The sequence below is a fragment of the Equus asinus genome, chromosome 20 (genome assembly GCF_041296235.1).
Source record: "Equus asinus isolate D_3611 breed Donkey chromosome 20, EquAss-T2T_v2, whole genome shotgun sequence".
NCBI lineage: Eukaryota > Metazoa > Chordata > Mammalia > Perissodactyla > Equidae > Equus > Equus asinus.
This window is the reverse complement of record NC_091809.1, coordinates 60,346,955-60,370,495: the sequence shown is the minus strand read 5'-3', so window position 1 is coordinate 60,370,495 and position 23,541 is coordinate 60,346,955. Positions and strand designations below refer to the sequence as shown.

The following is a 23,541-nucleotide window of genomic DNA, read 5'->3' as shown; positions in this document are numbered from 1 at the left end:
AAGATTCTTCTGTTATAAGAAGAAAACGAACTGTTGAAAATAAGCAGAGAAATCTTTTAGAGCAGAAAAGAGAAAACTCTGGATCTGTAGGACAGAAGTACAGTGAACAAATGAATGTAAGTACAGTACTAGTAAAAATCTCTGTTCAATAGTGGAAAATTGCTTGGAAAACAGAATGTTCTTAAAGGACTGTGTTCTTGCTGTAAACTGTGCATCATGACATAACTATAAACATAGCCATTGTGAAGCAGCCTTGGAATCTCTATGCTAGGGGCTTATGGTACTGAACTTATTTGCTGTATTCTAATTAGTCTGTGTGATCAGTTACTAATGAAGATTTTAAACCAACGTTAAGAAATTGCCATTATTATTTTATTTGTTATAATCAACTCTGGAAAAAAACAGATTATTCTCAAAAAGTTACTTAAATATATATTTTTTAAAAAAGTAAATTAGAGCCATGGATAGAGGAAGTATATTAATTATAAAGATTAATATAATTCCTTGTGTTTCAATGTCCTATTTGGATCTGAGCTTCCTGGAAGACATGGCAAAAGGAAAATAGGATGAGTTATATAGTTCTCGGGGGATATCGATAATGATTTTACGTTACACTATATTAAAAGACATTTCCCATTGAGGATCTTCTATAGGGGACCTTGAAGTTCATAATGGATATATCCCTATGAACAGTCAACAAAAAATGAATGACAAGTTTTATAGCTGTTTGAAATAGAGATCTTCAATAATAGTCGAAGCATAATAACATTAATTTAAAAATTAGTGGAGGTAATTCTCAGAAAGCTAAATAAATGTGACCTAAATATGACGTTTTCTAGAGGTCTAGCTTGATACAAGGATTAAATTTTAAAATAATAAAAAAATCTAGATGGATAAGTAAATAGCATTTCACTTGGAGTTTCTACTTTCAATATTACTTCTTTTATCTTTATTTTTTCTATATTTTTATTAATACATTTTTTGTGAAAGTAATGTGTAGTTATAACAAAAAAAATGAACTAAATTTTAAATGCCTGTTATTAGTACCCTCTCTAAATTCATCTTTATTTTTCTGTGTCTTATTTTGTTCTTCTATGTCTTGCTCCTTTGCATTCTATCCACTGCCTTTAGAGTACATTTTTGTCCTGCTTTCCAGAAGCCTCACTTGCACTTTCCCATAGACATCTTCCACTTGCACACCCACTTACAAGTCTTGCGAAGTCTTGTTAGCTTTAGAATAGGTCAGTGTTCCTAAATAAAAATCAGCTTTGAAGTTTAATTTTTTCATCCCTATTGTTTTGTTTTGATTTTTGGTTTTTGGTTTTGTTTCTTCCTTTACTCAAGAGCCTAAAGAAGGGTTTGAGTTACTCTAGCACTGGCACCTGTCACTTTGTGTTAGGAAATGTATTTTATCATACTGGATTTTTCCCAGCCCACTACTTCTATGTGAAGAGAATCTAAAAGAGATCAATGAAAGATAGCAAAAGCACCATCGCCCGTCTGTGCCAGGGTCTCAGTCCAAGGTGTCTCAAGTATATAATGGCGATCATTCAAGGCTATGAAAGCTATTGAAGGAGGGCTGTTGCAGAAACCTGCGTCAGCTACTCTTTAGATTAGACTGAACAAAGGCTAGGTACAGCCATAGCCAGGCAATTTTATCTGAGGGAAACAGTCATTTCTTAAAGTGGAACAGAATGAGAAAAAAGAAGCAAAATAGCCCCCTTGCAGGACATTTGGGCCTGCCCAAAACATCCAGAAGACATTTGGTTCATGCCAAAAGGTCCTTGACAGTTGTTCCTGTCCAAAACATCCATGAGCATATTTGGTACATGCCAAATGGTTTTGGACAGGACCAAATATCAAGGACCTTTTGGCGTGGACCAAATGTCTGATGGACATTTCGGACATGTCCAAATGACTGCTAATCAACTAAAGCACATCCAGGGAAGGAGAGTTGTTATCTCTCAGAGAGTGTCAAATGGCTGTGCTGAGATTTCCCATTTCCCCATTCTAGGCAGCACTGAGGCAGCTATCTCTGTTTTAGGTTTTGTCGTCTAAGATGCTTACCTGTCCTTGGCATTAGCCATAATTAGAGGCTTTTGGCTAGTAGTTGTGATTCACCCTTACAATGATAAACCAGCTAGGTTACCAACCATAAGGTAATTTTTTACCTTCTAATTAGCACTTTTGATTGCTACCCAACTTACTTTCCTCTTCCAAATATCCAACACGACACTGCAGTGCAGTCTGAAAATTTTCCAAAATTGGATTCTTTTCCAAACCATCCTTTTCTCAAAATTCTTTTCCAAACCAAAGAAAATATGCAGCTTATATGAACAGTAATAACTGAAGATATATACAGCAAATAAAAGTTTTTTAAAATTCAAATGTATATATCATGAATTTTAAATATGGAATTATGTTCTGATTTAATATTGTATTTTTATAGAATTTTGGACAAAGTATCCAGCTGAGTTCAAGTGAGCCAAAAAAAACCACAAGGGGTACTTCTAATATTGAAGAAGGTATGTTTTAGTTTAAACATTCTCCTCTGAGCTTTGTTCTCAGTGATTTCTTTCTTGCATGTGTTTTCCCAAGTACTAACATATTACATGACTGTTAAACCACCATTTGGGACCTGAATTCTCCTCACCCTACACATTTAGGTTATTGCCAGTTTTTCTTTAATCTAAATAATAATGTATTGAACATCTTTCTGTATCAAGCTTTTTCCTGACTTCTCCTTATTTCCATAAGATAGATTCCCAGAATTAAAATTATAATACTCGGCATGTAATAGGCACCCAATAAATATTTGTTGAATGAAACTCAGCATATTAAATGACTGCTGGATCAAAGGAAATAAGCACTGTTATACCTTTCCATACATATTCCTAAATTATTTTCCTGAAAAGATTATCATTTAAAATTCTTCTGGGGTATATTCCAACTTGAGGTAGAATCACTTCTACTATTTGCTTATGTGACAAGCAAAGAAATGGCGTTTTATTAGTTTTGATTCATACACGTTTTGTTAATAATATGCTGAATTGTTTTGTGTGTATATTTAATTTTGGTGAATTGTTTCAACATATCATTTTTCCCTGTAGATACTGGAGCTTTGATATTTTCTTACTTATTTCTGAAAATTCTTTGAATATCAAGGATTCTAATCCTTATATTAGTTGCAAATGTTTTTGCTACTTTATTATTTCCATTTTATTTCACTTATATTGTATTTTTACATATAGAAGTGTTGCTTTTCATTTTTCTTTCAGTAAATGATTGTTGAGAGCTAATTTCCTCCCTGCAACTAGATATTGGATATACAATAATGAATAAAATATTAAAAAGTCTTGACCTTCAGAAATTTAAAGTCTCTTAGAGAAGACTGGCCTTAAATAAACATGTTTTTAGTCTTTTCTTAGTGATCTCTCCATTAAGTTTCTTTTAAGCTCAAAGAAACTTCCCAATACAAAAATTTAGAAATATTTATTTCTTTTCCCTCTAGATTGCTTTAATAGTTTGATTCATTAAAGTTAATTCTTTAACTTTGGAGTTTGTTTAAATGGATGGTGTGAAGTGAAATCCCAAATTGTTTCTTTCATAAACAACAAACTAATGTATTGAGTCCTCTCTCCCTTCTCTCAAGTCTTTGATGCTGCTTTAATCATTTGTTAAGTTCTTATATCTCACTGGGTCTGTTTCTAGGCTGTCAGTTCTATTCAGCTGATAATCTAATTTTCTAATCTTCCCTTAAATTCCTTTTCTCTTACTCTTTTATTTATAACTCATCTTCATTGCTATTATAAAGACAATCTACTTCACCTTCTCTTTGTACTTCCAAAGAATAACAAAAACACAACAAAAGATAATCTAAACATAATGTATTTTTTCTTTAGTTCAGGTAATACTCTAGGAATTTTTATTACCTCACTACCACCATTTTGAATATTTTTTTAAATTAAGGATGGGAAAATACTAGATATACAGGATCCTGATAAATAAAATGCAAAGTAATAGATTTACTGAGTTTCTGTTTGTGAAATGAATACATACAGATATATGTCAGTTAAGTATGTATAAGGGCTGATCCAAAAGACGAAAAGAGATCAAAGAATAGTTAATGTAGAATTTCTGTAGTTTCAGACAGTACTTCTGAGTTTTTGATGGCTGAAAACCTGGTGAAAGCTTCAGTGCCTGAGGATGAAATTCTAACTGTCATGAATAGCAAGCAGCTGCAGAAACCAAATCTGGCTTTAAATAAGACCCAGCGATTCAACATCTGTGCACTATCAGCTGAAGAACAGAAGATCCTACAATCCCTAAATCGTCTCAATGAAAGGTTACACTTACTGTAAGTATGGAAAAACACCTTTTGAAAGAAATGTTCTATTTTGCACTTAAACAATTTTAATTTAAAAGTTGAAAATAAAAATGCAAAATGTGTCCAGATTATCATCTACTTAAATCAAGTATGTAATAATTAGAAACATATTTGAATATACCATACTGTTTCAAGTATACTATACTCATGTCATTTATGATGATGCCAGTTTCTTGGGCAGGCTTAACTGTCTTTTATAATGTATGAATACACTTCCATTTCAGCAATGTGACAAGCCAGCTATCTACTGACCATCCATCAAAAACAACCTCAAATTCTGGATTAAGCTCTTTAAAAATCTTAAATATAGCAATAAGCTGGTAGGACTATAAGAAATTCCTAAGACCAGGAACTGAATATAGATAAGAACCCAGAAAGATAAGGAGAGTGCTGCAGCTAGCCTTTGTCTTGAGGACGTTTACAAAGAGTGAAATTGAGTTTTGCTTTTCGTCACCTCACAGAAAAAAGGGAACAGGAAACAAAATCCAGGGTCTACTCAAGATGAGTAGTCTCGTAGAAGATCCTCCCAGCCTCAAGTGGGGTTTCCCAAAGCGCTACAACCTACACAAACATACACACACACACACACACACACACACACACACACACTCACACTCACAGAAGGGAAAAAAGCTTGCATATCTTGAACTTCAGTATGGAGCAGATGAAGGTACTGGGACAGACACAGCAAACTTTGTTGATTGCCCCCAGGGCACAGGTGAAAACTTACTGAGGGTAGGGAAAAGGTAAAAGAAAAAAACTTCTACTCCTGGGGGAGGAGCAAGAAATAGGCATGGGCCCAGATTATTAGAGATATCCTGCTATTGGAGGAGGGGCACAAAATTCTCTTGCACAAAACCTGCCAAGAAGACAAGGCAAAGTTGACTGCCAAGGGAGGGAGAAGCAGGATGACTAAGAAGGTACAGAGGACATGCCTAAGCCTGAGGCTGGACCAGGACAATCTAAAAACTCTCCTACTTCCCAACCATGAGGCTGGCAATTACTAAGTAACAAGCAATAGAAATCTGCTGGAAGAGAGGCAAGAGCATAGTGAGAGCCTCCTTCTATTGTGCAGACACCAAGAGTGGAGCAGGAACATTGAAGGAAACAAACCTCCATGACCCCAGCAGAAGCACAAAATAACACTGGAATAGTTTGAAACCAGTGATGTACTGAAAGGTAACCATAACAACAACAAAACCCAAACCCAGCTAAGTTGATTGACTACACACACACACACACACACAGCCCAATTGCCTAGCAGAAGAGGCATGTCCATTTCCAGGCACAAATATATACCTCAGTATACGCTATTCTAAACATGAAGTTCAACATTCAATCAAAAATTATGAGACAGGGACTGGCCCCATGGCGTAGTGGTCAAGTTCACATGCTCCACTTTGGCAGTTTGGAGTTCATGGGTTTGGATCCCGGGCACAAAACTACACACCGCTCATCAAGCCATGCTGTGGCAGTGTCCCACATACAAAATAGAGGTAGACTGGCATAGATGTTAGCTCAGCAACAATCTTCCTCCAGCAAAAAGAGGAAGATTGGCAACAGATGTTAGCTCAGGGCTAATCTTCCTCACACACAAAAAAATTGTGAGACACACAAAAAAAGCAAGGAAAAAAATTCACTGTCAAGGGACAAAACAATCAACAAATTGAGACACAGAAATGATCCAGATGTTGGAACTATCAGTTAATTTTAAATAACTATTACTAATATCTTAAAGGTTATAGTGGAAAAGGTGGACAACATGGGAGAGAGAGACAACATGCATGAGCAGATGGGGAATTTCAGCAGAGAGATGGAAACTTTAAGAAAGAGTCAAATAGAAATCTGAGAAATAAAAACACTGTAACAGAATTGAAAAATGTTTTCTGTGGGCTTATCAGTAGACTCAACAGGGCTAAGGAAACAATCAGTGAATTTGAAGATAGGTAATAAAAAATTTCCAAACTGAAACACCAAGAGAGAAAACAAAAAAATGACAGAAAAAAACCAGGACAGAGGATCTAAGAACTGTGGACAATATAAAGCAGTCTAACAAACACATAATTGGAATCCCAGTGTGAGAAATTGCAGCTCTTTTTGCTGGGAGAAGGAACGACCAATTTCATAAGAAGCTGGATTTAGGCACAGCCCCTCTCTTATGAGGTGAAAACATGTTCTTGGTTCCAAGATAGCACACTGACGGAAAAGCTATAAAGAATGTGAGGGGTCATTTTCAGAAAAGCTGTTTGTCACTTCATATTGGAATAATTAGATACCAAATATAAAGAGATTAAATTGAACTGGCACCAAATACCATACATAAAAACCAGTTCCAAAGTGATTAAAAATTAAATGTGAAAGAAAATATATAAAGCTTTTAGGAGATAACATAAGAAAATTTTTTCTAACCTCAGGGTAAGGAAAGATTTCTCAAGTAGAGCACAAGGAACATAATCCATGTGGCTGTAATAAAATTGCAAATTTCTCTTCATACCAAAACATCACTAAAAAAATGAAAAGACACACCACAAATGAGAGAAATTATTTATAATACATAGAATAAAGGACTCATTCAAAATATATAAAGAACTCCTGTAGATCAATAAGAAAAAAAGACAACTCGTTAGAAAAACAGGGAGGAAAAATACTTGAACAGAAACTTCACAACGAAGAAAATACAAATGACAATAAACATTAATAGATATTCAACATCATTAGTAACAGGGAAATGCACATTAAAACAATAAGATAGTTGTATACTCATCAGAAAGAGATAAGTTTAAAAGCCTGGCAATGCTCAGTGTTGGTAAAGACGTGCAGCAATCAGAGTTCTTGTACAATGCTGGTGGGAGTGCAAACTGGGGCTACCTCTTAAGGAAATGTTTTGTCACCACCTAATAAACTGAACATGAACATACCCTACAACCCAACAATTTCACTTCTACATGCATACCCTAGAGAAAACCCTGCACATGTGCATCAGGAGACATGTATAAGTATATAGAGATCATCCTTGTTTATAAAAGCCAAAAATTGAAAACATCTATACATGGTATATTTATGTGCTAGAATACTATCCAGCAAGGAAAATGACAAACTACAGCTATACACGTCATCATGGATGAATCTAAATAATGTATAATTTTGAGCAAATTATGGCAAATCGCAGGGGAATATGAAGTTCAGAAACAGGCAAAACTAAACAATATTATTTGGGGGTTGTATTTATATATGTTAAAACTATAAATAAACAAAGTCAGTATAGCGGGTTACCTCTGTGGGCAAGGGAAAGGAGTGGAATCCACCGGCTATGTGGAGGCGAGGAGCTCCAGGAAGCTTCTAAAGTAGTGACAATGTTCAAATTTCTTAATCTGGGCAATTACACAGACATTAGCTTTATTATGATTAATTAAAATGTGCATATATTTCTCATGTTAATTTCAAAATTAAATTTTAAAATAATATATTAATAAAAGGCAAGGTGCTACAACCACAAAAGCAACATAGAACTAAAGCTGTAAGTTTAAGATGTAAAATTATGAGATAAAGAGTAAAAACTTCAAGGCAGCTTTTTGGGGAAGGCTTTTTTTATTCTATTAGGTACTTCCACATATTTCAATCAATGCTTCGTGTAAAAAGTTCTGCCTGAATCTTGTTTTATTTTGCCCAGACCCTTGCTATTATACTCACAAAAACTTAAACATTGAAAAGGCAAAAGTTGACCAAATTACTCAACGTTTTTCTGCCTTTAGTGAAAATAAACATCTCCTCGTCCTTCTTGAGATGCTCCATCAGTGAAATTCATTTTTGGTTTAAAAAAAGAAGAAAAATAAAAAAGGAAAGAAAGAAAACCTAGCATTTGAACAAAGATTATTATAGAGTAGTCAAAGTACTAGGAATTCTTTTTTATCAACATAAATTTTATGTAACTGTTTTTAATCAAATTACATAAAGACTGTTTCTGGGGACAATAGAAAAAAGTCTCGCACTCAACTTTGAATATTTTAACACAGCAGAATTTAATATGTGATTCTTTAGTCATTCGTCTCTTTCAATATACATAACTAAATTATTTTGTATCATGGTATAATTATTTCAGATGTACAAGAAACTATTTGCAAAAATCCACGCATCAAAAATACCTTACAAATAATATCACTTCCGGTAAGTATTTTAAGAATTTTTTTCTCTTATTTTAAGAAACTTCATGATTTTTGTGTGTAAGAATCCTGTATTGATATTAATTTTTCTTGAGATTGACTTTTAGAGAGTTTTTCTCCCCAATAAATGTTCAACTATAAGATGTTTTATTAGAATCAAACAAATATCCTCTCATTTAAAAAAATCACAATATGAAGATTTTTACATCCAGAGTATTTCATCAGTCATGGGAACAGAAGCAGCCATCAGTGCACTACTCTTCAAATAATTTTAGATATGTAGCCTAACTGGATAATTGTTAAGAAATTTACATTGCTGATGATCCCATCCTTGCCCATATCCCTTTCAGAGTTCAAAACTAGACATTACTATTTTGATTTTTTTTTTTTTTTTGCCTTGGCACTGGATTCTGGTAAAGATACACATATAAATGAAAAACAGTCATTGCATTCAGGAATTTTCAGTCTAACAGGGAGAAAGATACACATGGATAGGATATACAAATAACTGAAATACAAAGTAAGATAAGAGGATCTGAGGCACAGTCTTAGGAAATCACAGAAGGAAGACATCATATCTGGCTAGAGGTGATCAGGAGACATTCCGGTCATAGAAAGGGCATCCTCAAACAACGACACTACCTGTTCTCTCACAATCCACAATTGAGGTGTGCAACAAAGAAATGTTTTGTTAGAGAATTAATTGGATGCTTGCTCAATTGTTTCTCATCAAGTGCCCTCAGTTCTGAAATCTTGACAGGAAAAAGCAATATTATGCAAATACACTTCATTTCTTGTTTGCTTTTATCTAAATAAAGTTATACATTTCTTACCCGTGTTTCAGAGTTTTGCTATACTCTGGGTACAGTAATGAATAATCGTTAGTAAGAAAGAGGCTGTCCCTGCCCTCATGAAGCTTGTTGTTTACCTCTGAGCACATGGTTCCTAGAAGCGACCTTTTTGGTGTGGCTTTTTTTTTTTTTTTTTTTTTTTGAGGAAGATTAGCCCTGAGCTAACTACTGCCAATCCTCCTCTTTTTGCTGAGGAAGCCTGGCCCTGAGCTAACATCCATGCCCATCTTCCTCTACTTTATATGTGGGACACATACCACAGCATGGCTTGGCAAGCAGTGCCATGTCTGCACCCGGGATCTGAACCGGCAAACCCAGGGCCGCCGAAGCAGGACGTGCACACTTAACCGCTGCGACACCTGGCCAGCATCTGGTGTGGCATTTTTGAAGCTGTGATTGTTAAGCACAACTCTTGGCAATGGTCACTGTGACTCCTGATACATGTTTTCATGGTTATTTTTTGCATGCTAGTTTGGCTTCTTGCTCAATTTTTCATCTCCACCGATTTAGCGAGTTAAGTAATTTTTGCAGTGCTAATTTTTCTTTCTCTGAATTTTGACTGTGACAATTTTCTGTCATTTATGACATTTATGATTCTTATTTCCCCTTAGCGATATAATACCTTTTAGTGACTGAGATCACTCTTCTGTACACTTCAACTCAACCTGAAAACAGTGTACTAAACACAACACAACTAACTGAGCAAGAATTGTAAATACTACTCACTAAGGAGAAAAAGTTACTAATCAGCAAATTACTCTGTTATCACATGGGTGCGCCATGTCATTATATTCCCAGAGTATCTGACTAGTAACTGAAAAGTTAATGGTGTGGATTAGGGCCTATTGGTAGGCTTAAAATCATTTTTATCTTACATCTTTTTCATTCTTTATGACAGTTAGTAACCATTAGTTTTCCTCAGGTCTTTCAACTCCAAAGATGTTACTCTTCCTTATTTTAACATCACTAACATGGGTCAGAAACCTTCCATTTATTTTCAGGGAAAATGGTAAAAAAAAGAAAACCCACAAAATTACTGCCTGTTTAAATAGCTGGCATCAAAATTACCCCATCTCCCTTCTCCATCAAAACTGTTTCATTTGCCATACTCTGCATGTGGATTTGAGCATTTTATTCCTGTTTCCTCTTGTTTCTGCTATCTTTATTTTATGCTATTTTACCCTTCACTTGGATTCACCCGTCGTTAACATTTTGCCATGCTTGCTTTATATGATGGATGGATGCATGGATGGATGGATGAATAGATAAATGCATGGACAGATGGACAGATGGGAGAAAGAAAGAAGGAAGGAAAGAAAGAAAGAAACAAGAAAGAAGGGAAGGAGGGGAGGAGAAGAGAAAATAAATACAATACAATAAAGATACATACATACACATATACAAACATACATTTTAATGGTGATTCTTCCTCCCTAAAAACTTCAGTATACATGTTCTTCTAAGAACAGAACTTCTCCTACATAACCACAATACCAACATCACCTCCAAGAAATTGAATATTGGTAAAATATTATCTGATACGTACTCCATATTCCAAATCCCTAAGCTGTCTGAAAAAACTATTTTGTTTCTCTGATCCAGGATCCAACCCAGGATTACACATTGAATATTGTTGTCAAGTCTTTTAATCTAGAAAAGTCTCCACTCTTTTTCAATCTTTCATGCACATTGATAGTTTTGAAGATTCCAGGCCAGTTTTCTTGCTGAATATCCCATGATCTGGATTTGTCCAATTGTTTTCTCATTATTGGATTCAGGTTAACATTTATGGTGGGTGACAAGTTTCAAAGTTTATGTTTTTATGGCCTGTTTGTTTTCTTTTTATCACCTGGGTTTATTTCTACCTATATCTTGCCTTCAAGTCTTCTATTTAGCTGCCTACAATTTATTTTGACTCCAGAAAACAGATGTCCAACCTGTTAAAGTTATGTTTAAAGCAAGAATAGATAGGTACTGGGTCCGGCCTAGTGGTGTAGTGGTTAAGTTTGTGCACTCTGCTTCAGCAGCCTGGGGTTTGCAGGTTTGGATCCTGGCCGCAGACCTAGCACTGCTGCTCAAGCCATGCTGTGGTGGCATCCTGCATAAAATAGAAAAAGATTGGCACAGATTTTAGCTCAGCAACAATCTTCCTCAAGCAAAAAGAAGAGGATTGGCAACACATGTTAGCTGCGAGCCAATCTTCCTCACACACAGACAAAAAAGAATAGATAGGCACTTGGTGCCTCCCCTGGAAATAAAGTATATGGACTTTAGATATATTTTAATCTTTTAAAAGCTATCAAAATTTGTTTCTAGATCTCCATTGCATTTCAAATAAGTAAAATCATTTAATATGTAAGTTCTAGAAAGGCAATATATAACCATATTCCTACACTTTCTGTATACATGACAGAAGAGACCACCAAAACTATATTGTATACACCAGGACAGTTGTGGTATGCCCTAGTTCTAGTCAATAAGAGTTTTTCTAAAAGGAGATTTCCATCTCTTTCCATCTCCAAACAATGACGAAACTACCTATTTGGGAGTGTTTGTTGTTTTAGAGATGTTGCAGGTAAGCTTTTTTTATTAATGTTTTTATTTCATCTTACATTTCAGATCCAATGTTTTCATACCCATATGAACGTACAAGAATTTTTTAATTATAACGTGTCAAATAATATATGTCTAGCTTTATAATTTACATGTATTATATAGTTAATTCAGGAATTAATTTCTCAGCCTAGCAACGTCAATTATATAATAAATCTACCAGGTACCCCAATACTGAAAACTCAAATGCCATTGGCTTAAGGTTTGAGAATTGATGTTTAATTACCACAAATTATATATCTCTCTGGAAAACTCACCAACTGGGTGAAGTTTATATATTAATTCACTACCACCCACCCCACACATGCATGTTTTTCTTGTTGTTGCTTTTCGCTTATTTCTCCCATTCTATTGTCCTTTGGGTTTCTTTTCCCCCACAGTGCTTGGTGGTATTGATTTGGGTTTCTCTCAGGCAAGGAACTAATACGTTTATTCATGCTAAGGTGTTTAGCATGAATTTTAAAAGATGATTTGTCATTTTTAAAAATCATTTTAAAGGACTTAAAGCCATTTAAATCGTTTAAAAAACAGTATCTGGAGAGAAAATAGTGAATTTCTAATAAGGGGATTTCAAACACTTTAACACTTGAATGAGAGGAATAATTTGGAGCAGGAAAGCCTTCTCAGTATCTCTCATAGCGCAGGCAATCAGCTACCATTGCTTAGAGCAAGTGCTGTTCTGAGATTTCAGAAGAAAGAAATTCACCCCACCCTTTCCTGTGTCCCTTCGACGAACACTCCTGATCATCTTAATAATAATAGTATCTAACCCACAGATGGCGTGTGAAGATACACTATGAAGATTGTGTGAGATAATCACCCATGTAAAACACTTACCACAGTGCCTGTAACATAGTGCATGCTAAATATGTGTTAGGTTGCATTATTTTTATTGCCACTGTTGCGGTCATCTTAGCTGTTTAAATTATCTCAAAAAAATGTAACATTCCTGAAAGTACTTAAGTGGGATTTATATGCAAAGCGTAACTTTCCCTTCTAAAAGGTAGGAATTATTCTAACAACAATTTGTAGTCCCACTTGCCTTTCCTCTTACAGTGTGAATCTTCCGTTCCAGCCAAACACGCTTAATATATTGTCCATCGTTTGCAATACTCTGTTTCTGCCTCCATGTTTTTCTCATGCTTTGTTTATGTTCATGCCCAGTTCCCAACTGCACTGTACCTTTGCTCTACTTTCCAAATCCAGCTCATCTGAGCACCAACTTAATGTCATTTCCACCATGAAGCCTTCCGTAACCAATCCAACCTTCCTCGGAAGGGTCACTGTGGTATCTTTAGTTTTGTGCTTGTACCCCATAGGCATTTTTGTTAGTTGTCTTTGTACATTAATAATCTTCTTTGGAACTATATTCTTGAGGTTATTTTTCACTTATATTTGTCTAATACATAGAAGCTAGTACATACTAAATATTTTAAAATATCGGTTGAGTCTTTATGATTTTTTTATACGTGGTCTTTGAATATATAAATTGTTTCTCCTTTTCAGACTGCAATAAAATGCAGTGATTTGCTCAATCCTGAAAGTTTTTTTTAATATTCTGAAGCAAGACTTTATACTCCATCAAAATACCTCTGTTTCTGGAGTTCTTCCAAAGCCCTTTAATGAGTGTTAACATTGAATCAATTAGTACTCTTTAGTGGCAACTGAACATTGTTGAGATGTAATTAGAGAGAAAAAAGGAAACACATTTACTGGGCTTCTATCATCAAAAAGTACTGTGCCAAATGGTTTCACACATGTTCTCTTGTTTAATCTTCTAAGTTAGGGATGTCAAATAATTTGCTCAAGCCTTAGAACTGTTCAGTGGCAGATCCAAGATTTATATTTTCCCCTTTTCTCCCCAAAATCTGTTCTATATTTTATAGTTCTTATTTCAATTAATGACACAATCATCCACCAAATCTCCCAGACAGAAATTTGTGTCTCATCCGCCTTCTCATTCCCCCACACCCCTAGTCAATAAATCCTCCCAGTTATACTTACTAAATGCATCTCATATCCATCCACTCCTCTCCATTCCTGCTGACAGTGTCTTAGTTCAGGAATTCATTGTGTCTCATATGAACCATTTCAACAGCCTCCAGGTTTGCTCTCTCCATATCATCACCACCAGGGTAATCTTTATAAAACACGAATATGAACATATCACTCTCCTGCTTAAAACCCAACCTCAGTAGTTACCCATCACCAAAAAGATAAAATTGCAACTCCAGAGAACGGCATTCAACACCTTTCCACCTTCACCTCCAGTTGCTCCCCCGCTCATAACTTACACTGCTGAGTAACAAGCAGGTCTCTCTGGAACTCCTTGCATTCTTCCAGGGCCCATATTACTCCTACTGCCTCAAGGACTTGCTCTCCAAATGCCTCTCTCCCACTTACTCTTTAATACTTGACTTCAGTGTCATCCCCTCTAGGAAGGCTTATTCAGTTCAAGCTTTGTCCTGTCTAAAATTTAGAATTTCCTTCTTTTGGCAACCAAAGCAGCCTAATTTTTTCTTTTGTAAAAGTTATCATATTGGTCTCTTTTTATTCATTGAACAGAGATTGCCTGAGTTCTTACCATGTGTCAGGCACTCTGCTAGGGCTGGGACTGGAAAGAGAAAACATTTTCCTGTCCTCAAGTAGCTTGCATTCCAATAGAGACAACATGCAAACAGTATAGTATAGTGGGGTTGCTGCAAACCATCCTCAAGATACCTGCCATGATTTTCAATGGAAAAACTGAATCTTAGAAGCAGAATTTTCACTTTGGAGTATTATATTTACGTTTTAAAATAAAATAAATTTAATGAATTTTTAACAATTATCCTCCCAAGCAACTTATTTCTTTAGCCCAATATATGTTAATCTGCTCCTAGGGTGTTAGATGGGCTCCAAGTGCTTCCTGTAGAAAATAAAATTATTAAATTTTGCCTATTTACAGAGCAAATTATGATGAAAAGCACCTCTGAATCACATCTTACCAATAGCAAAGAGCGAAGATTATGAATTATTATAATTACTAGGATGCCTTACATAAAGTGGTACTTGTTATGTTGAGATTGATGTATATGTGGCATTTGAGAATTTGAATTATAAGTTTAGTCTTATTAAAATCTGTAATCTGTAAGGCCATTTACCTGTTAAAGTCTATGAATACTACAGTAAAAGAATATTCTGAAATTATGTTACAGAACAGCCAGCCAAGGGCCAGTCTCTCTCGTGATGTCGGACCCAGACTGCAGAGGCGACACTGACGAAGCACAACAGCAACTGTGAAATGGAATCATTATCTTCGAGAATCTTGTATAAATATATAATACAGTTCTGCATTTGTTAATGACTTAAAACACTGTCACCACAAAATAAAGGTAAATCATAATATGGGTAATGCAGATAAATTGACTAGTTTACATTTATGCTACAAATTCTACTTCATTATGTATTTTATTGTTAAATACATTTTTAATGAATGGAAATACTTTATTGTTTTTAATGAGCATGCTACTGGAAATAAATTCATTATATTTAAAAATACAACAGAGGATATTTTGTTATTCAAATTATGTATTAACTATAGTTGTGAAGCTTTGTTTTTCTGTAATTCCTAATAAATTCTATTAAATTTTTGTACAATGATGTAAAAAGTTTATGACTAATAATATCCCATATATATAGTAAAGCTGTTTATTTAGGGCTTTGAAGGACCTCTGTACTTTGGAGATGTTACCAAAAGGTCTTGTTCTCAATTTTGCATGTTCAGAAATTAAAGTTATCACTTTATCCATGGGTAATTGGTCTCTAAAGAACTGACTATACTAGCAAAGCTCACGAGGTAAATGGTAAATATAAGAAATAAACTGCAATCCCAACTGGATTACTTGAATTGCCTGATCAATATGTTCTTTTCCCATTAGGATTGTCTGCTGGGGAAACCAGGTTTATATTAGAAACAAAGCCAAAAGTTGCATGATCATAAAAAAAAAATTTTTCATAGAATTACTATAGTCTCAAACATATTTTTATTTTCCCTCAATTATTTCTATGTCAGGCTCTCCTCACATCTCATCTGGTCTATTTCAAGCTGAATTTCTTACCTCTGGCACCAATAAAGCTGCTAGAATGGCATTTCTAAAGTGCGAGTGAAATGGCCAGAGTGAAAATCTATCATATCAATCCCATCTTAAAACTTACACTGTGGGGCCAGCCCCGTGGCCAAGTGGTCAAGTTCGCAGGCTCCGCTTCAGGGGCCCAGGGTCTCACCAGTTCGAATCCCGGGCACGGACATGGTACCACTCATCAGGCCATGCTGAGGCAGCACCCCACATTCCACAACTAGAACGGCACACAACTAAAAATACACAACTATGTACCTGGGGGCTTTGGGGACAAAAAGGAAAAATAAAATCTTTAAAAAAAAAAAAAGTTTCCAGAGCTTCCCCTTCCGCTGCTGGAGAAAATTTGCATTCTTTATCATGGCATATAAGGCTCTTCCTATTGTGACTCCTCCCTGCCTACCTAGCTTCATCTTTACCACCTTTCCCACCACGCCACTCCTTCCAATGTACCAAACGCCTTAGAGTTCCCCAAATACAACCTTCTATTTCATGCCTCTCTGCCTGTACGTACACTATACCCTTGGTTTGGAATGCCTTCTCTCTCACTCCACTTACACCTGCCTGATAAACTTGTATTCATTTTTTTAAATTCTGCTCAGGTTGAACTTTCTCTAATTTTTCCTATTAATCTTCTCTACTACCTCTGCTATGTAAATTATATCCTCTATAGCCTGAACCATAATTATTTGTGGGTGTATATATGTCTCTTCTTCTAGATCAAGAGCTCCTGGAAAGGGGAGATTGTCATTCATTTCTTTGCCCTGAGGAATTAAAATAGGATACATAATGACAGATCAATATAACAAATAAAGGAAAAAATATTCAATTGTTCAATTTATGAAGCCCTACTATGTGCTAGGTTCTGCTCTATATGTTAGGAATACAATAAAAGACAAAAGAAATTGTTTGCCACCATGAAATTTAAATTTTAGTGAAAGACAGATTTTAAAATGTAAGACTATGCCATCAGATAGTTATAAGTATACTGAATGAAAAGCAGAGCTGGTAAAGGGACAGAGAGTGAGGGGAGTACTGATTTAGATAGAAAGGTAGAGTGGTCAGAGAGGGTCTCTGAGGTGACATTTCAGCAAAGATCTGAGTGAAGTAAGGGAGCTAAACTTGGTGGTAGTGGGAGAATAGCATTCTACATAGAGGGAACTGTACAAAGGACCTTATACGGGAGCATGCTTAACATGTTTAAGAACAGAAAGGCCAGTGTGGCTAGTGAGCAGCAAACAAGGCAAAATTAGTGGGAAATGAGGTTGGAATGGTAGCCACAAGCAGGATCATATAGGGCTTGTAGGCCATTGGAAGGATTTTGGATTTCAATCTAGAGTAATATGAATGGATCCTTTGCAGGGTTTAGAGTAAGGGAGGGATAGGATCCTTTTAAAAGGATCACTCTGGAGGCCAGTCCAGTGGCGTAGTGGTTAAGTTCCCACACTTGGCTTTGGCAGCCTGGGGTTTACAGGTTTGGAATCCCAGGCGCAGACCTAGCACTGCTCGTCAAGCCACACTGTGGCGGCATCACACATAAAATAGAGGAAGATTAGCACAGATGTTAGCTCAGCGACAATCTTCCTCAGGCAAAAAGAAGACTGGCAACAGATGTTGGCTCAGGGCCAAATCTTCCTCACAAAAAAATAAATAAATAAATCAAAAGATCACTCTGGTATCTGGAAAATACACTTAAGGGAGGAAAGGAGGTAGCAAGTATTTAAGAAGGGGGACCAATTAGCTTCTGCAATAACCTAAATGAGATAAGTTTATGGCTTGGATAAGATTAGTAGTGGTGATGGTAATAAGAAGTGGTAAGGGGCCGGCCCTGCGGCGGAGTGGTGAAGTTCACATGCTCTGCTTCGGTGGCCAAGGGTTTCGCTGGTTCGGATCCTGGGCACAGACATGGCACTGCTCATCAGGCCACACTGAGGTGGTGTCCCACACGCCACAACTAGAAGGACCCACAACTAAAATGTATAACTATGAACCTGCGGGGCTTTGGGCAGAAAAAGCGAAAAAAAAAAAAAAGATTGGCAACAGTTGTTAGCTCAGGTGCCAGTCTTCAGAAAAAAAAAAGAAATATTTTTACAAAAAGAAGTAGTCAGATATAGGATATATTTTGAAATACTTATTTTATGATAGACTGGATGTGAAGTACAGGAAAAAAGGAGGAATCAAGGATGATTCCAATGTTTTTTGGCCTGGGTAGCTGCGTGAATGATGGAACCATTTACTGAGATGGAGAATATGGGGAGGAGATGCAGGTTTGGGTTGAAAATCAATTTTTAGGTCTATTATGCTTATTAGCTATCCAAGTGATGATATTGAATGGGCTTTAATAAACAAGTCTGGAATTCAGGCTTGAGGTCCTGGCTGAACATATAATTTGAGAATTGTCAGTGTGTAGATGGTGTTTACAGCCATGAAATTGGATGAAATCACCTAGAGAGAGAGTGTAGATAGAGAAGAGATCTGAAGAGCCAAACAAAGAGATTGTTTCAGGAAGAAGGGAGGACTCCACTGGGTCAAAAGCCGGTAACAAGTGTGAGTTAGATTCAGACTGAGAAACTCCCATCGAATTTGGCTACCTGGAGGTCACTGGTGGCTTTGACAAAAATGGTCCCAGTGGAATATTGGGAGAAAAACCTAATTGGAATGGGTTCAAGAGAGAGTGGAAAAAAGATAATAATATATTATTAGCAAATTTATGGTAATAAACTTAAAAGTTAGACAACCTAGAAGTGATAAGCAGAATAATCATCCCCCAAGATGTCCACATCCTCCTCCTCAGGACTTGTGGATTTATGACCTCACATGGCAAAACAGATTTAGGAGATATTATTAAGTTAAGGATCTTGAGGTGAGGATACTATCCTGGATTATCTAGATGGGCCCAATGTGATCATAAGGGTGTTATAAGTGAAAGAGGAAGGCCGGGGACTCAGTAACAGTCAGAGAGAGAGATTTCAATATGCTAAACTGCTGGCTTTGAAGAGAGGGGGTCACAAGCCAAGGAATGCAGGTGGCCTCTAGAAGTGGGAAAAGGCAGAGAAACAGTCTCCCGTAGAGCCTACAGAATCAACAGCCCTAAAAACACCTTAACTTTAGCCCACTAAAACTCATTTCAGATTTCTGAACTTCATAACTGTAAGGTAACAAATTTGTATTGTTTTAAGCCACTAAGTTTGTGGTAATTTGTTATAGCAGCAATAGGAAACTAACACATTATTTTAAATAATATGTTCATGGATAATGGGGATTAGGATGTGAACATCTTTGGGGGATCATTATCCTATCTACCATAATCCACCCTTTGGCCCTCAAAGATACACATCCATCCCACACGCAAAATACATTCACCCCATCCCAAGGTCCCCAAAGGTCTCATCCCATTACAATATTAAGTCAAAGTAAAAAATTTCATCTAAATCTCAGCAGGTCAAAAGTCCCAAATTGCATTATCTAAATTAGGTATGAGTGGGACACAATTCCTCTCCATCTGTTTACGTGTGAAACTGAAAACTCAAATTACCTGTTCTCAAACTACAATGGTGGGACAGGGAGAGGATAATGGTTATGGTTACGGACATTTTCATTCAAAAAGGGAGATAATGGAAGGAAAAAAGGAGTCACTGTTCCCAAAAAATTTCAAAATCCAGCTGAACAAACTCCATCAGGTTTTAAGGCCTGAGAATAACTCCCCCCACCCTCTGGCTCTCTGCTCCACTCTCTGGGCCATCCTCTCTTTCTTACGAAAGGTGGAACATGTTTGTAGCTGAGTAGTTTTATCAGCCTGTTTCCTGCCTATAGAGTTTTGAGTATCAGACAGCCTTCTTTGATTTCATATTTTACCTATCCTTTTTGGTCCCAGTTGGCAATGTTTCTGCTGATATAAAATTCTCAAAAACCTTGTGGGTCTCCTGGGGATGTTATAGGAAGTCCCTCCATTAGACGAGAGGCTCCCCCAAGACAGTCACATCCCTATTTCTAGCTTCTACTGAGGTAACTGAGGGAATCTATGAGTCACACACTTAATCTCTTTAAAGAGGCATTTTTGTGACTGAATACTGTGATCTTTTGATCTTTCTGTGATATTAGGAAAAGGTTTTACAGCCACATCCTTAGCTTTTTGTATCCTGACAGTGAATCTCTTAAGTTTAGCATCTTTTGAAATCTGGTTAGGTTGAGAATTTCTTAAACCAAGTCATATTTCCTTTTTCTTTAACAGTTCTTCCCTCAATCCATCTCTTTCCTCTGGCGCTTTATTATAAACAGCAAGAAGACATCAGACTGCACCTTCAACACTTGGAAATCTCCTCAGCTAAATGTCCGATTTATTGTTTATAGGTTCCACTTTTCCACTTAACTACAGGACACAATTCCACTAAGCTTCCTGCTATTGTAGAACAAGGATGCCCTTTCCTCAAGTTTCCAAGAATATATTCCTCATTTCCATTCTGAGCCTTTACCAGCAGCTCCTTTAACATTCCACATTTCTACCAACAATCTGTTCATGATGATTTAGGTATTCTCCAAAATGATATATGTTTTCTCTACCAGGCTCTTCACTTCCTTCTGAGTCCTCACTAGCAGAGTCATTAACATCCGTATTTCTTCTAACAGTCTGTTCAAGGCACCCTGGGCTTTTTCTGCCTTGCTCCTCGAAATTCTCCCAGCCTCTGTCCATTGCCCAATTTCAAAGCCATTTCCACATTTTCAGGTACTTTTTTCAGCAGCTCCCTATATCCAATACAAAATCTGTGTTCGTTTCCCATTGCTGCTATGACAAATTACCACAAACATAATGGCTTAAAACAACACAGATTTATTATCTTACAATTCTGAAGGTTAGAAGTTTGACACTGGTCTCACTGGGCTGAAATCCAGGTGTCAGCAGGGCTATGTTCCTTTCTCAAGGCTCTAGGGAAGCCTCTCTTTCCTTGCTTTTTCTGGCTTCTATAGGCCGCTCAAAGTCCTAAACTCACGGCCCTCTTCTTCCATCTTCTAAGCTAGCAATGGTGGGTCAAGTCCTTCTCCCATCACATCACTTTGACTTCCTCTTCTGCCTCCCTCTTCCACTTTTAAGGACCCTAACAATTATATTGGGCCTCCCCAGATAATCCCAGATATCTGCCAAATTCAGCTGATTAACCAACTTAATTCCATCAGCAAACTTAATTGCCCTTTGTGACATAACCTAACATATTTACAGGTTCTGGGATTAGAAAGTGGACATCCCTGACCGAGGAGGCATTATTCTGCCTACTATAGGAATGTAAAGCCAAGAGAAGATTCGGGGGACAGAGACTATAAGTCGTCCTCTACTATTCATTCTCCTCTTTCTTTTCTTCTTAGTAATAAAAGCTGTTTTACAGGTACTTGGCCACCAGAATAAAAACAATGTTACCCAGCCTCTCTGGTAGATAAACAAGGTCATATGACTAAGCTTGGAGCTGTGCCCTTAAGGGCATGGGGCAAGCCCTCCTTTTCCCCTTCTACCTTTTCCTTTTCCACGCTGGCTGGAGTGCAGACTTAAGGTGTATCATTGTGCCATGCAGATGTGGCTCATAAGCTAGGGATGGTGGGGAAGCAAGCTAGAAGAGACCTGGGCCCCTGGTGATGTTACAGGGCAGTCACCACATCAGTTAGACCTTTATGCAAGCAAGAAATAAATTTCTATCTTGTTTAGGCCACTGTTATTTTGAATCTCTGTTGAAATAGCTTAACTTAAATCCTAGCTAACACATTTTTTTAAAGGTGGGAAGTGTTGTAGTGTTACAACCACTCTTTAGAAGCAGATGGACCCCCACCCAATTTGATTCGGAAGGAGAGACTGATGATGCCACACACACACCAAGAGGGTATGAAATGTTTTATTACTTACATAATGAAGTCTCTAAGGGGAGCAGGTCAGGCCTCTCAAGCAGATATGAATGGTCTGATGGCTTGAGAGAACGAGGAAAAGAGACTGGCTCAGGGTTTTTATTGTTGTTAGGGGGTGGGGCCAGGCTAAGGGTGCCCAAGCTTAGGCTGGGGCTTAAATCTCCTGGTTTGCATTTTCCACTGGAACCAACAGAGGAAGCAAGCGCTCAGCCTCTCTTATCACCTTCCTCAGACGTGAAGCAGAGGGGAAGAAGGAAGGGTGAATCTTAAAAGCTGTCAGCAGTCAGACATCACAAAATGGAGTCAGACTCTTTTTTACATATAGCATAATTGTCATGCAGTTAAGAATGATTCAAGAGAGAAAAAGGTAGCTACAGGAGCCAAGTTCTTGTGTAGGTAATGGTGGTTAGGCTCTAGTGCAAGAGGAGAAGCTGCCTACACAGAAGAGCTGTGACAGGAAAACAGATATTTGGGTTCAGAAACAGGTAGATTTAGAGATATGGTAGTAGAAATATGAGGAAGTTCTCTCTGCTAGCTTTTATTTTCTGTTAAATAAGAAGCAAACTCATGAATTGAGTAAGGAGAAGGAAGAGGGACTGAAGACTTGAGAAGAGAGAAGATGTGAAAAAGTTGCCTCTCAGAACTTAAGAATGAATTGTAGAGAAACTTGAGGTATCTGGTCATAAACTTAAAGAGGGATTATTCATCAAGGTTGTGTTTTGCACCAAACTTCGTCAGTTCATCTAGAAGAGTGATTGGATTTGACCAGGGTTGGGTTTTTACCAACTGTTCTAGCCCATCTTCCCTAGAAAGCAGCCTGAGGCAAAGGACTTATGTACTATTATTGGAGGGACAAGGGGCACGAAGCAGGGAAGGAGGGAAAGCCAATATGAGGATGAGATCATATTCATATGATCATATTCATGTTTATCATATTCTTCTGAGGATAAGATTAGGTACGAAAAGGCCAAGAAACTGAGTTGCCAGAGTATTGGGTGGATTGTTATGTGGCTATTGAAATCACCAGAAATGATAATAAGCACAGCAGTGAAAAGAAAATAAGCCAGGTACTAAAGTCTGTTGAATTATGAGGAGTTTCCAGGATGAAGGCTGATGAATCAACCAGAGGGAAGAAGTAGAATATTTTCATAGCACATAGCATATATTTCAAAGGAGGTGGGGCTTTTTAAGAAGAAGAGAGGAACAATGGTTTGGAACAGTACTTCTCAAACTTTAATGTACATTCCAATCACCTAAGGATGCTGGTAAAATACATTTTCTAATTTAATAGGTCTGGGGTAGGACCCAGATAATACCAATGCTGCTGGGCCATGGACCACATTTAGAAAAACAAGGGTCTAGAACATACCCTTGGCTGCACATTGAAATTGGATGGGGAACTTTAAAAAATACTGAAGGCCGAGTTACATCAGGGTGCAGCTTGGGCATGTGGATTTTTTAAATCTCCCCCAAAGAATTCTAATGGGCAACCAAGGTTGAGAAATACTGGTTTAGAAGTGCAATGA

The 23,541-nt window shown here is 37.0% G+C and overlaps 1 protein-coding gene across 3 annotated transcripts in view; it reads left to right on the top strand.

The window, feature by feature from the left end:
• CEP126 (centrosomal protein 126) overlaps positions 1–16,296 on the top strand; it is a 71,122-nt gene extending 54,826 nt beyond the window's left edge. For 2 of the 3 annotated variants that reach the window (XM_070490387.1, XM_044752696.2), the window contains exons 5-9: positions 4–116; positions 2,450–2,525; positions 4,144–4,357; positions 8,487–8,551; positions 15,209–16,296. In XM_070490387.1, the coding sequence (XP_070346488.1) occupies positions 4–116; positions 2,450–2,525; positions 4,144–4,357; positions 8,487–8,551; positions 15,209–15,240 (500 nt within the window). In that variant the 3' untranslated portion in view covers positions 15,241–16,296. The remainder of the gene's footprint in view (positions 1–3; positions 117–2,449; positions 2,526–4,143; positions 4,358–8,486; positions 8,552–15,208) is intronic. The other variant, XM_014864321.3, reaches the window with a different exon arrangement.
• The last annotated feature ends 7,245 nt before the right edge of the window (positions 16,297–23,541 follow it).